Source organism: Saccopteryx bilineata, chromosome 7 (assembly GCF_036850765.1).
Source record: "Saccopteryx bilineata isolate mSacBil1 chromosome 7, mSacBil1_pri_phased_curated, whole genome shotgun sequence".
Classification (NCBI taxonomy): domain Eukaryota; kingdom Metazoa; phylum Chordata; class Mammalia; order Chiroptera; family Emballonuridae; genus Saccopteryx; species Saccopteryx bilineata.
Window position 1 is genome coordinate 13,305,083 of NC_089496.1, and position 14,315 is coordinate 13,319,397.

Sequence of the window (14,315 nt, forward strand, 5' to 3'; positions counted from 1 at the left end):
AGAAATTTACTAGTGATGAATATTATTAGCTAAATATTTTTATAAATTATATGCTTTTCATCCTGACCTGTGTCTTTTTCTAGGCCTGTGTATCAATCCTAATGTACATGTTTGCCCAGAGTGTGTTTGTTTGCTTTTTTATTTTCACTAATTGGAAAGTGTCAATGGATTTAACTTAAAAGATACCTAAGGTTTTAGTTAAAAACTTATATGATCTCAGACCTTAACAGATCTTAGACCTAAGGTATGTTTATTTCACTTCACACAACTATGACCCCAAAACTTGACATGTCAACAGTCAGCCTGGGGAACAGGAGTCAAGTGTCCAACCAGTTCAGTTCTGGAGTTGGTCACAGTGTGTCCTTTAATAGTTTTAGTCTGAACCATGCTAAGGAGTATTTATTTTGCTTATTTACTTTTTTAAACATGGGTATTTATATAGTGTACACTGTAGACAAAGTTAAAATTTTGATGCCAGGCCATACCAGCTTATTATTCTGCCTAAAGTGGGCTTTATATTTCCTTCAGAAGCTAGAGATCAAGATTAAAAAGTTTAATAACTTAATAATGAAAATAAAAGTAACTTCAGAACTAGACATATACACATGCTTTAATAGTATAAACTTGAGATGGCATGGAAAGTTTTCACACATTTTTCTAATGATTAATGATTAATACCAGTAGATAAAGCTTTTCTGAAGATAATAAGAGTTGGAAAAGTGGAGAGTGAGGCCTAATATACTGAGTTTAGTAGATAGTCTAATACCCTTTCTAACCCACAGTGGTATAAAATGACTCAGAGAACTCTCAAAGGGTGATGATGGACTCAGGAGTGTGGCCGTGAGCCTTGAGGCAGGAGGGCCAGTGAGCCACCTGGTCTCCTCCATCTCTTGGTCTTTAAGGAGATTCCTTTGGATTGTTCCCTCCCAGCACAACCTGTTATTAAGGTCTAAGATGTTCTGGGCCATAAGCCCGGAACAACTACTAGAATGTGACTGCATTGCAGTCATCCACCCTTAGTGCTGGCTTTTGGAGAATGATGGGGAAGTGAAATCTGGAAGTCAAGATGCTCGCCTTTCAGTATCACAGGAACTGAGTGTTGAGGGGTATAGAGAGTCACAACCTTGGGTGGAATTCCGGCTCTTTGTTTCCTAACATGCTTCGTGTTCTCTCCCACAGGCTACAGCAGGACTTTCACGGCTGCGCTGGGAAGGGCTCCCTCACGGGTGACAAGGGGCATCACTTTTCTTAACCTCGGTGAGTGAGAGAGAGTGGTATCTCTCTGTACTGATCCTTCCGGCACATGTCCTGCCTCTGTATCTCATTTTCTTCTCGGTATACCCAGTTTTCTCATGCCTCTTTGGGACTTGGACTGCAGTGACAATAACTGACCTTCTCGAAGCCTGGTAGGAGAAGGTTTTCCCTGGAAACAGCCCCCCCACCCCAACTCCGTTAGCCTTTGTAGGGGTCTGAGGTGAGGGATGCATTTCTGTGTTTTAGAGAACCTGCACTGTGAGCTTTCTTATGTTTTTAGTAGCACTCAGAAAAGCCATTTTGTTGTTATAAAAATGATGGCAGTGAGAAAGGTGCTCCCTAAAAGCTGATGAGAAATAATACATCGTGTTGGCCCTTGGTTCTTGAGAGGACAACGGTATCTGGGAAATTGTCATTCCCTGTTGCTAACTGCTACATGCTTCCAAGTCCCACAAATCATTTGTGGATCAGCTTGAGTGAGTTTTTCATTGAGTAAGTATGCTAAAGGGAACTTGAGTTGTATTAAGAGTCTATGAGGTGGAAAATAAAGGAGCTTATTGTATTTCGGCTAAAAGTGGCTTTTCCATGCTAATTGGGATGTGGGGCACAAACACATCAGCACATGCTAAACAACAGAACTATCACTTGCCTACACGTGGGCCCTGGCTCAGCATTTAAAAAGGAAAAGCTACTACCATGACAAAGGTTCAGAAAGGGTGATGTGAAGGAACTGGACAAAGTGAGAACCAAAATGGTAAGAATGTTCATAAGAAGATTTTTATTTTGAATGAAACTGTGGGTGAGGTGATGTATCTTCTGCTGAGTGGGCCTTCTGTGGCGGATTCTGTCAGGAGCGCTGAGCCTGAGGGGACGGCCTGGGAGGGCCTGGAGCTACTGCTTTCTGTGCTCAGGGAGACAACACAGTTTCGTGGTCCTGGAACTTACTCTTATTAGCATCCGATCTCAAGGCTGACAGAAGAAACTTGCCACTAAAAAAGAAATAAAAACCTTAGCAATTTGTGAGGTCAAAGGTACCCTTCCCCTTTTCTACCCTGGGAATGAGTCTTGAAAAGAGTAGGCATGATTTAATCTATGGTCTTCAGAATGTAGGGAAGGCAGAAATGAATACTAGAGCTTTGTGAAAATAGGCTGTCTTATAGAGGTCATCTTTCCTCAAACACATTTTATAGGCACAAAATTGTACCCAATTCAAACTGTTCTAGAGGTAATTTTTATGACAACAATATTGCTTCTTTGAGTGATGTATTTTTTGCTATTAACTATATGCATTTTCCCTAAATTGCCACCCTCTTAAAAGAGGTTTATACTAATTGACATATTAAAAACTAGAGTTTTTGGAAAATTTCAAAGAACCCCCCGAAGTACCACAGTATAAGAAAGATATGTTTATAAATAAAAACGTTCTATTTTAGATAATGAATAGTATCTGCCGTTGTGCTGAAGTGATCCTGATGAAGCACCTTTGCCAGGTGATGAGAGTGGAGCTGAGTCTTCAGAAGGTGGAGCCGTGTGCCCACGCTTCCTTCAGGGTCTCTTATCAGGGGCACGGCTTCAGTTTCTTCTTTATCCTGTATCCAACTGCTGTAAACTTAAGGCTTAAAACAACACAAACGTTCTTTTATGGCCTGAAGGTCAGAATTCTGAAGTAAGTCTTGAGGAGCTAAAATCAACATATGGACAGAAATGGCTCTTTCTGGAGTGCCAGGGGAGAAAGGGTTCTTGGCCCCTACAGCATCTGCAGGCTGGCATTTCTTTGCTTGAGACCACATCACTTCTGTCTCTTTCATCATATAATCTTCTCTTCTGAAGTCAATCCCCCAATGCTTGTGACAACTCAAAGCACCTTCATATAGTCCAAAAGCCCCCTCTCCCAGGGACATAGCACCATCCTAATTAATTGGGGCACCAAGGTCATTTGATGCCCAAAACCTTACCACTGTGCCCTGCTACATTACTATTTGTGTTTTTCTACTTAAGGTTTGCCATAATTGTATTATTGCAACCATTTGTCTTAAGCATTGGAACATCACTGTTCACAGTGATGGGTTAGACTTTTACATCCTCTTTCCTTTGCACAGAATGCCTTTTGTGTACATGATTAGCATATATTTCTTTGCTTCTTTGGAAGATAAGATTCCAGCTGGCTCACTTATAATCTAAATGTTTAACCATATGAAATTTACTACAATCATGTGAATTTCTGTCTTTCTAAGAGCCTAGAAAAAAGTATTTCTACCCTCTTCATTCTCCAGAAGTCTATTTTTACATCTTGGCTTAATTTGTGTAAAGTGTTCTTAATACAAAAATATCTTGTTCAGGGGCCATAAAAGTGTGAATTCTAGGTAGCTAGCTATACAAGAAAGTAAATTAGTCCGTCATAAAGTGTCAGAATGAGTGTAGCGATTGTTTTTGATGAATATCAATTTAAGGGTTCTCTAAACAAAATGATGATGATGGTGACAATTATGATGAAAACAATGATGAAGATGACTACGATGATGATGATGAGTGGATAAATACAGGAAACTAAATTTTAGAGCTTCCCCAAACTGGCATAAGCCATGAAGGAGATTCCCACTATAAGCTATTCCTAGTTTATCAGATTTAAGAATAATTCATGTTGTTTACTGTTTTCTACTCTAATTTGCTCCCAAAGATCACTTAGACTTATAAAAAAACACAATTCACTTAGAAACAAAACTACAGATTAAATTAAGGCAACCATAGCTAAATGTCTGAGTATTAGCCACAGAGAGGAATTAATGAGCTCTGGCTGGTGAGATGAAATATACTGACATCAGACAGCTTATTTTCTTTTTTTTTTTTTTTTTGTATTTTTCTGAAGTTGGAAACGGGGAGGCAGTCAGACTCCCACATGTGACCGACCACCCGGCACGCCCACTAGGGGGCGATGCTCTGCCCATCTGGGGCATTGCTCTGTTGCAACCAGAGCCATTCTAGCGCCTGAGGCAGAGGCCACAGAGCCACCCCCAGTGCCTGGGCCAACTTTGCTCCAGTGGAGCCTTGGCTGCGGGAGGGGAAGAGAGAGACAGAGAGGAAGAAGTGGGGCAGGGGTGGAGAAGCAGATGGGCACTTCTCCTGTGTGCCCTGGCCGGGAATCAAACCTGGGACTCCTGCACGCCAGGCCGATGCTCTACCACTGAGGCAACTGGCCAGGGCTAGACAGCTTATTTTCACATGGGTCAAAACTATTGTGTTTTAAGAGATTTAAAAAAATAGGAACACTGTGAAGTTTTGAACTTTATCTGTACCTGTACAGCTCTTGCCATGTGTAGGTGACGTAAATCTTTCCCTCTTACAGACTATTACGTGGCTGTTTACTTACCTGGTCATTTCTTTCATCTACTTAACACTCAGCATCCAGACCTGATCTGTCACAGTCTGTTTCTGACAGGTACGGCTTTAGTTTTTCCTCATGAACATGGTCCATTTGGGTTTGTTTTGACTTCAGTGTTTATGTTTGGGTGAGAAGGGTTCCTTTCATTTGTTGATCTCTTTTCTTTTGTTTTGGCCAGGAAACAATGAAGTGATCGATATTCTACCTCATAGTCCTTTACAGTCGCTGTCAGAGTCCCTGGTACTGGACTGGTGTTCTGGAAAGCTCTATAGAGCATCTCTTAACCAGTCATATTTATTACAGTTCCTCTGGAGTGCCCGGCTGGACTGTGAAAAGATGGCTGTGTTGCACTGTGTGCTTGCACGTGGCCAAGACCCACAGTTCCTGGAAGCCAAGGTTGGAACATAGCTTAAGTTTAAAAATCGATCAGTAGACAATATCAAGTGTATTTATTTAGTGATTGAACATGAACAGAAGTTATTTTTATTTGTTAACAATTTATCAAGGTTTATAGTCTCCATCCTGACATGAATATATTTTTCTCTTGTGCTCTTTTGTAGTAGATCCCAACCAGACCTCCACCTGTGAGGGTGTGTCTGTTATCTTGACTGCACTCTTTCCAATATTGTGAATAAATGTTTAGCGACATCAGTAACATTCTAAAGAAGTGCTCAGTAAATAATGAGTTCCTCAAATTGCTTTTTCACCTGTTCTGTATTTGGTGTATATTGTCAAATGGACTAAAATCTGTTGGCATAGATTTTATGGAAAGTTACACTTAAATTTTATATTATAGTTTAAAAAAAGCACTTTTAAACATTCTGTCGTTTAGTTTTTCAGTTATTCTATGAAGTCAGTGATTTAATTGGGACCAACGGGTGGTTGGTTCATTAACCAAAAAAAATATCTTAAACATTTTATTTTAACCTGTAAATGACCATTAATTCACCCATCTTCTGATGTAAATTAAACCCTTTATTTGAATGTCAGCTAACTAAAGTTCAAAATCATTTTTCTTACATTAAACCACTAGCAATGTATTATCTCTTACTTTGTTAGTTTCTTTCTTTCTTTTCTTTTCCTAAGGAGAGCAGTAATTTCAAAACCATTTGTGTATATAGGGCAATTTTTTTCTCAGACTTTTATAGTTGTCCCCCTATACCTAGTTTTTTAGTAAGTGTTTTAGCATTCTCCAAAGCATCCAACTTTTGTTCACCCAACACCACCCTTTCACATTTATATTTCAATTGAATGTAGTAATAGTTTATTAAATCTCCTAATTGTGAAAATAACTATAATGAACATGAATAAGTTTGGAAAAAACAAGTTATTGGTATGAGCAGAAATGTGAGTCCACCATGGCAAGGCAAGACATCGGTACCTGCCGATTCTAAGGTGGGGACCCAGGGGCTTTATTCAAGTCTTGCAGTTGGGGAATGTTTGGGAAGCTTATGAGGGAGCTGCTCATACCACAGGGATCCTCCCTCCCTCAAGAGGACGGTGCGATGCTGCTCCTCAGAGTTGAACAGTGTGACACTGTTCACACCGGTCACCGAGCAGGAATTTAGGCCCAGCTCTGTGCGTCCTAAGCCCAGGGGGTTTGTTTTCTCCTGTGTCCTACAGCTCTTCCCACTGGTTCTCTGCTAGAGTATGACCTCCTCCAGCAAAAACAAGCGGTGGGTTGAGGAAGGTTTATTTGGATTTCAGCCAAAGGCGCTCATTAAAAGGAACTCATTTATCTTTTTTTTTTTTTTTTTTTTTTTTACAGAGACAGAGAGAGGGATAGATAGGGACAGAAAGACAGAAGTGGAGAGAGATGAGAAGCATCAATCATCAGTTTCCCGTTGTGACACCTTAGCTATTCACTGATTGCTCTCTCATATGTGCCTTGACCGCGGGCCTTCAGCAGACCGAGCAACCCCCTGCTCCAGCCAGCGACCTGGGTCCAAGCTGGTGAGCTTTTTGCTCAAGCCGGATGAGCCCACGCTCAAGCTGGTGACCTTGGGGTCTCGAACCTGGGTCCTCCACATCCCAGTCTGACGCTCTATCCACTGTGCAACCGCCTGGTCAGGCCCCATTATGTATCTTATAGATAGTATAGAAGTGAGTATAGTCTTAACACAATTCCAAAATAAGTATAAAATTTACAAGATTCATATATATTTTATACTTCTTTGGTGGTAGGGACAGGGTGCAGATTAAAATATTAACAGAATTGTCTTCTTACTTTTTAAAGATTATTCAATGGATTTCTGAGAACATCTCTGCCTGCTATTCATTTGACCCCATTCAGGAATTTATAATTGGTAGGTGTTGGTTATGCTGCATGTCAAGTGGAATCCTTGACCGTTTTGCCTGAGGGAAACAGTAAATTGATAATGCCTCAACCTGTCAAAATGCTGGTTAGGAGCCTTTTTCTCTATTGTAGTCAGCAGCTAATTAAATTTCATTCTCTTGTGGTTTTGCCAGACACTGACTGTTCAGAGACAGATGAGATACAAGATATGTTTTTGATTCTATAACCTAATCAGTGATTTTCTTCAATAAGATGTAACTTTCTTTCATTTTTTTTTTTGACAGAGATTGAGAGTCAGAAAGAGGGATAGATAAGGACAGACAGCAGGAAGGGAGAGGGATGAGAAGCATCAACACTTCATTGCGACACCTTAGTTGTTCATTGATTGCTTTCTCACATGTGCCTTGTCGTGGGGGGGGGAGGGCTACAGCAGAGCGAGTGACCCCTTGCTCAAGCCAGCAACCTTGGGCTTCAAGCCAGCGACCTTTGGGCTCAAGCCAGCGACCACAGGGTCATGTCTATAATCCCATGCTCAAGCCACCGACCCCACGCTCAAGCTGGTGAGCCCACACTCAAGCCAGCGACCTCAAGGTTTTGAACCTGAGTTCTCCACGTCCTAGTCCGATGTGCTATCCACTGTGCCACTGCCTGGTCAGGCTCCATAAAATGTAACTTTCTTAGCTCAGTTTTGGGTTGGTTGGTTCAATATGAAGTGGTCTAGTACCATTTGGATACAGTCTAAATTCCTTTTTGATACAACTCTTTTTGATAGCCAGTGGTACAGTTTCTTGGTCAAAAGCAGAAACTGAACATTTTAATCAATAGATAAAATTATAGGTTAATGTTTAAAGGATGAAAAGTTTTGTCTGTTTGCTCATTTTGGCAAATCACAGTGTCTACTGCCTGATTATTATTAAACCATGTCCATTTTTTTTTCCTTTCAAAACCTCCTCAGCGTCTTCATATTGGAGCATTTACCCAGAGACAAGTAATATGGATAAACTTTTGCCATATTCCTCAGTGCTCACTTGGAATACAGTAAGTTAACGCTTTTATATTCCTTTGTAATTAAAATTAACCCACAGTGTGAGTTAGTTGTAGGATATCCTTGCCACAGTGATGAAGGTTGTGATTTCATTTTGATTTTGACTGATAAAGACTTGAATTGGTGTTTCCTGGCAGAAAAATAATTCTTGCTGTTGGCCAAAGATATTTATAAAACAGAAGAATTAAGGACAAGGTATAGGATACTGGTTATTCTTCCTATCAAGCAAAATTAAGCCTTAATCACCTTCAAATGACATTTTAATTTTATTAGCACCTAGAGTGGATTAAAATATTCCCTGGGGTTTTATAAACGAGGGACACTGGACCACTGCTATCAGTCTGAGTGGTTTCCTTGATTGAGTAGATTGGTACCTTCATGATACATTTTCCCAGACTGACAGAGAAAAAAGGTAATAATTCTAGAGCTTTATGATCAGTAAAAGTCAGTAACTTTATGCAAACTCACTCATTTAGCCTTTTATTCCAGCCGGTCCAGATGCCTCCTTTTTCGTTAGGTAAGGCTGAGCTAAACCACGGTTCATTCTTTCTGGAACACTGGCGCAGCGAACAGCACTTTGCTGGATCAGAAAGCAAAAGGCATGTACAGGCATCCCCTGAAAAGATTCCCCTCCCCTCCTTTCGAACCTAGGTGTCAGAACTACGTGCTTGGTCTTGAGGCAGAGGTTTGTATCAAAAAGGCATTTAGAAAAAGAATTCAATTCAGATAATAGAGACCTGAGAAAAGATGTACCAGGATAAACTGTGACACTTCCCATTCTGTACTTAGAGTATTTAAGTACAGTCTTTGAAAAAGACAGATCAAGTGTATTTGATCAATATCTCAATTTCTGGCATGCACATGGTAGTGTTTTCCTAAAGCCCCTTTGTTCTTGTCCTTCACTGTTAGAGTTATTAAACATTTTATGCTTCACTGTAGGATTATAAGGGGAAGACCTGAGGGTGTTTTTTTTTTTTTTAAAGATTTTCTTTATTAATTTTACAGAGAGAGGGGGATGGGGAACAAGAAGTATCAACTCAGTTGCTTCACTTTAGTTGTTCATTGATTGCTCATCATATGTGCCTTGACCAGGTGAGCCCAGGGTTTCGAACCAGCAACCTCAGCATTCCAGGTTGATGCTCTGTCCACTGCACCAGCCCAGGCCAGGCCTGAGCGTGTTTCTCCTCAGCTCTTCACTGCTTTCTTTAAGAACCCCTGTGAATGTACATGCAGACTCTGTGGTGTGTGGCCGGAAGTTTGCAGGTTAAACCACCCAGTGTCAGGAAATGTGCATCTCAGCTTCCTCTGCCCACCACCCAGGGCTTTCTCTTGCTGTCCTGCCCTGTCAGGTTCAGTCTGGGAGGTAGAGACAGAGCCTCTAGTTCCCAGGGCTGTGTTCTGAGATGGAGCATGTCAGCCTGCCATGCAGGTCTTCACTTTTACATTGTCATCCCTTTGTGCGGTGAGGAGCTGTTGTGGACATAGAAAGTGACATCCTATAAGACAGGGGTCCCCAAACTTTTTACACAGGGGGCCAGTTCACTGTCCCTCAGACCGTTGGAGGGCCGGACTATAAAAAAAAAACTATGAACAAATCCCTTTGCACACTGCACATATCTTATTTTAAAGTAAAAAACAAAATGAGAACAAATACAATATTTAAAATAAAGAACAAGAAAATTTTTTTTTTATTCATTTTTAGAGAGGAGAGAGAAAGACAGAGAGGGAGAGAGAGGAGAGATAGAAGGTGGGGAGGAGCTGGAAGCATCAACTCCCATATGTGCCTTGACCAGGCAAGCCCAGGTTTCGAACCAGCAACCTCAGCATTTCCAGGTCGACGCTTTATCCACTGTGCCACCACAGGTCAGACAAGAACAAGAAAATTTAAATCAACAAACTGACCAGTATTTCAATGGGAACTATGGACCTGCTTTTGGCTAATGAGATGGTCAATGTGCTCCTCTCACTGACCACCAATGAAAGAGGTGCCCCTTCCGGAAGTGCGGATAAATGGCCTCAGGGGGCCGTAGTTTGGGGACCCCTGCTATAAGAAGTACGATATAAAAAAACTCAAAGTTATAACCACCTGTGTACTAAGCTTATTTTAGGGTTTACCACGTTGCTTTTAAGTTCTTGTGGTTGGAGTAGGTTACTTTAAAGGTCTCTTCTAATCCTGAAATCCTATAAGTCTATGCTTACAGGATTTAGCAATGATGCAAATTATTTATTTTTCCTTTCTCTACCTGAAGATGCTCTTTATGCTGCACCCTCAATAAACACTGTCACACTGTCACCGTACAAAGTGTGGAGGCAGATCTCTTCTGTAAATAACTGAATTGGTTTTTTAAAAATACTAGGGAAAAAATTAAAGTACTAGGAAATATGGTGCTCTTACACATTGATGACCCTGAATTATGCTATGCAAACAATTAGTCTTGTTATACCTATTTTAAGATGTTATTTATAACCTAAAGCTATAAGGACATTATGAAACACACAAGATTCTTATTACGGGCATTTTAGTCTCGCAGTAGAAAATGCAGAGGCTTGAATGTTCTAGACGTTTATTTCTTTTCTGCTGCAATCCCCTCTTCACAGGAATATTGCATATCAGTAAAAGCCAGGATATGCAAGTCCTATCCAAATACCAGATTTTATTTTTGCATAACACCTTCTAAATTATTTCCTCATATATTACTTACTTAGTTTTAGGAATTGAAAGCTGGAATGACTGATTGAGAAGCTGATATACACAGTTCACATAGAAACACACTTTGAAAATTACAGTGACAAAAGGGTGATTTTGGAAATTTGTCCTTTTATTTAAGTGTCTTTTTTAATGCTTACTAGTTAGCAGAATGTGAGAGTTGGGACTTCCCGAGATGAGCTGCTCGTCCTTTGCTGTGGTGAGACATACCTGCCTCAGCTCGTTATGGGGCTCTCTTGGAACTGAAATTATGGTACAGGATGAGGTGCAGAAAATTTCTACTAAAGTCATACAAGAAATCCCATTACTCTTGGCTCCTTCTATTGAGGTAGGGCCAACTTAGAACATTTAATGAAAGAAAAGAAGAGGAATGAAGGAGGAAAAAAAATGGACTGTGCCCTCCTTATTATCACACTGATAGTGCAAATGTGTAAACAATACACTGTTTGTTTTGTGTTTCTTCATTAGTCATCTTATTTCCTTTAGAAACACCGTCAGCTATTATAATCATAACTTCCAAGAATATTTTTCTTCCCAGGCAAGAGATAAGCTGTGTTTGCTGTTATTTATAAACTCCAAGGTTTACTTCAAGTCGAGGTTAGCAGACTGGAAGCTGCCCTCTGCTTCTGTCTGTAGCAAACACTTCCTGCAGGCCCGAGCTGTGGCAGCTGATACTGTGTCTGTTTCCCCCACTGTAGGAAATTCCTGGAATAGCCCTTGTGACGGAAGAGATCACATTGCCTCTGATGAAGGTGAGTCCCGCAGTCAGCTCACAGGCAGGGAGTGCTGGCCCCCTTGCGGCCTCACACTCCACCACATGCGGTTAAACTGCTGCCCGAACATCATGGTGGTTCAGAGGGACTGGGAAGTGTCAGACGAGGACAGAGGTAAAGGCTAGGGCTAGTTTTCTAGAAAATCCCAAGTGGTTCAGCAGCCACTAAGGATGGTATTATGGCATTCATAGGAATGGTCTTAGGTGAGAGAAGTTTTTTCAGAGTACTTTTTAGAGAATTACAACGCTCAGCATAAACCACACAGAACTAGTACTTTCTATTGTGCCTCAAACCAGTCAGTTCTTGTCCGTTATCTTATGAGGCCTGGTACCTGTTTTCTACTTCATTTGTGTTCTTACCTTGTCATAACACACGCACACCCCCATGCATAATCTTAACACCGTTAAGTACCCTGGCCAGGATATTTAATTTTCTTCTTGTTCTAAGAACAGCTTGTGTGTTTCTCAGGAGTCTGAATGGGTAGGCGGGCTGTGGTCGCAGTGAGCTTCTGTCCCCCTTCCTGCCCAGGAGCCATAGTGTTGGTGTCTTTCTGAAGTCTGGTGGTTTCGAAGCGTTCTGAATACAGTGGAGAGAGTGAGGTGGGTGCAGAGGAGAAAAGAATGCAGACTAGTTAGAACCCAGGGAGTATTCTAGCAGTTTCCTTGAAATTCCTTTGTTGTCTTTGGCCTCCCATAATTACAGGTTGGTATGTGCTGGGAATTTCAGCTCTCAGAGGAAGCTCAGCACCGTTCTTTCTTTACATTTGACCCCTTTGGGTCTCCGAAGAAGCAAAGGGTTGGGTTGGCCAGGCCGGGGCGGCTGGGACAGCCATGGGCTTGCGTCTGAGGTCACAGTGATGCCCTGGGGGTGAGAGAAGGCTGACTGGTAGGCTTAGTGCTTCTAGTTTTGGTCCTAGAAAGGGTGCTTTAAGAAGAGACTTAAAGGGGTGTGTCTAGAGTACTCTGAAGCTCTACAAAGACTGAAGATGGAAGGAGAAGAAGGTTTGATTACTAGTTCAAAAGCTTCTTATTAAGAGCCTCCATCCTATCATTTTATTGTTTCTACTTCTACAACTCATCCCGCCAAACCCATAAATCGCTCAATGGACAAACAACAAACTAGTGAAGAGAATTTTAAAAAGAGACAAATGTCACCCATCATCCCGCAGCTCCGGCAGTATCAGCTCACTCTGTCTCCCCACGTGCCCTTAGGCTCTGCCGTTGGCCTGTGTTTTTACAGAGTAGTAATGGCAATTTAGAGCTATTTAATAAAGGTTACAAATTATAATGTGTCATAACAGTTTTCATGTTGCTACATAAACTTCATAACTATGATTACTAATGAAATGACTTTATCAACTCTAATGGGTTGCTGTGTCTTTTATTTCTTTAATTTTTTTTTTTTTTACAGAGACAGACAGTCAGAGAGATTTCTGTGTCTTAATTACTTAATCATCCCTCTGTTTTGGGACACTTAATTTGTTTCCAGCCCCCACTTTAAAAAATGGCTATTACAGATAACCCTGCAGTGACTGTTTTACAGACAGCTTCTCGTTGGGTCTCTTCCCCTCAGGCTAAATGCCCGGGAGTATTACTGGGTGAATGGCTGTGACAATTGTTATAGCCTCTGGTTCTTACTGCCAAATTGATATTAAAAAAAGTTGTGATAATTTACCCTGTTACAAGGGACTTATGAGTTTATAACTTTATTATAATTTTATCAATGTTATGTGTTTTATTTTAAAAATTCATTATGAAGAGTGATGGGAAAGTTCTCTTAAAGTTTTTACCCCTTGGCTTATTTCAAGATTATTATCTGGCTTTGCTTGGGAACAAAGTAGCTTATTTGTTCACTCTGGTTTTTGGTTTTGTTTTCTGTGTGTGCGCGCCTGTGTGTGCGCGCGTGCATGTGTAACATGATGTGTTCCTGTATTGTTCATGTTTTTTCTTCTCCTTGGCTATTCAATCTTTCCTTTCACTTTCTCTCTTCTCCCTTAATTGTCTTTAACACTTGGCCCTGCTTGCGGTGGTTTCACATTACCCATTCCCAATTATGCGTGGACGCTCTTGGGTGACCCCACCTGTGCCCACATACTAATAGGAAGTGTTACCTAGGACAAGCTTGCTCTGTAGATCTCCTCATGGTCTGTATGATCCATGGGAGAAGGCAGACATGTACTGCTGGGGCTGGTCGTGGGCTCAGAAGATGGTTCTGGGTTTGGTTTGGTGAGCTCCCTCACCCCCACTCTGGTCACTGAGCCTGAGAGACTAATCAGTACCTTCCAGTTCTCAGGACACCTGGTCCTAATAGCTCTCATCTGTTTCCCCACCTCTGCTTAAATAATACCCATCACTATAAACTGCTGCTTTTGACCTACTTCTTCTACCCCAAGTCCCAGCTTAATTATACTGTGAGGGACCTGGTTGCAGCGGCACCTCTCATCTTCTGCCCTCCCTCGCAGCGCCAGTTATGACTGTTCTCGTCATGCTTTTTTGATAGGAGTTGACTGTGAGCACCTATGACCTGAATCATTAGCTACCTTTTGAATGCTTGCTTGCTGCCAGCCTCTCCACAAGGCCCACGGGAGCCTGCCTACTCTGACCCACACTTCCATTCTCCTTGGCGTACTGCCCTGACACAGGCTCAGGGGAGGGGAGGGAAAATGAAACCGGATACGCGCTTTCCTGCTGCTCTCTCTGCTGATGGAGCGTGAAGTGGAGCACTGTACAGATGTCTGATATACACAGCTGGGGAAAAGTAGGTGTACAGTTATAATCAACTAATAAATACAATAATCCTCAATACCTACTAATTTAAGAATAAACTCTGTGTTTCTTGTACTCACAATCATAATCCTCCTT

General features: G+C 41.4%; 1 protein-coding gene across 3 annotated transcripts in view; it reads left to right on the forward strand.

The window, feature by feature from the left end:
* The window catches only part of GSAP (gamma-secretase activating protein), a 145,963-nt gene that overhangs the window by 96,581 nt on the left and 35,067 nt on the right, over window positions 1-14,315 (forward strand). For all 3 annotated transcript variants that reach the window (XM_066238455.1, XM_066238453.1, XM_066238454.1), the window contains exons 14-19: window positions 1,180-1,257; window positions 4,598-4,690; window positions 4,812-5,029; window positions 6,870-6,939; window positions 7,885-7,967; window positions 11,380-11,433. In XM_066238455.1, coding sequence (XP_066094552.1) covers window positions 1,180-1,257; window positions 4,598-4,690; window positions 4,812-5,029; window positions 6,870-6,939; window positions 7,885-7,967; window positions 11,380-11,433 — 596 coding nt within the window. The remainder of the gene's footprint in view (window positions 1-1,179; window positions 1,258-4,597; window positions 4,691-4,811; window positions 5,030-6,869; window positions 6,940-7,884; window positions 7,968-11,379; window positions 11,434-14,315) is intronic.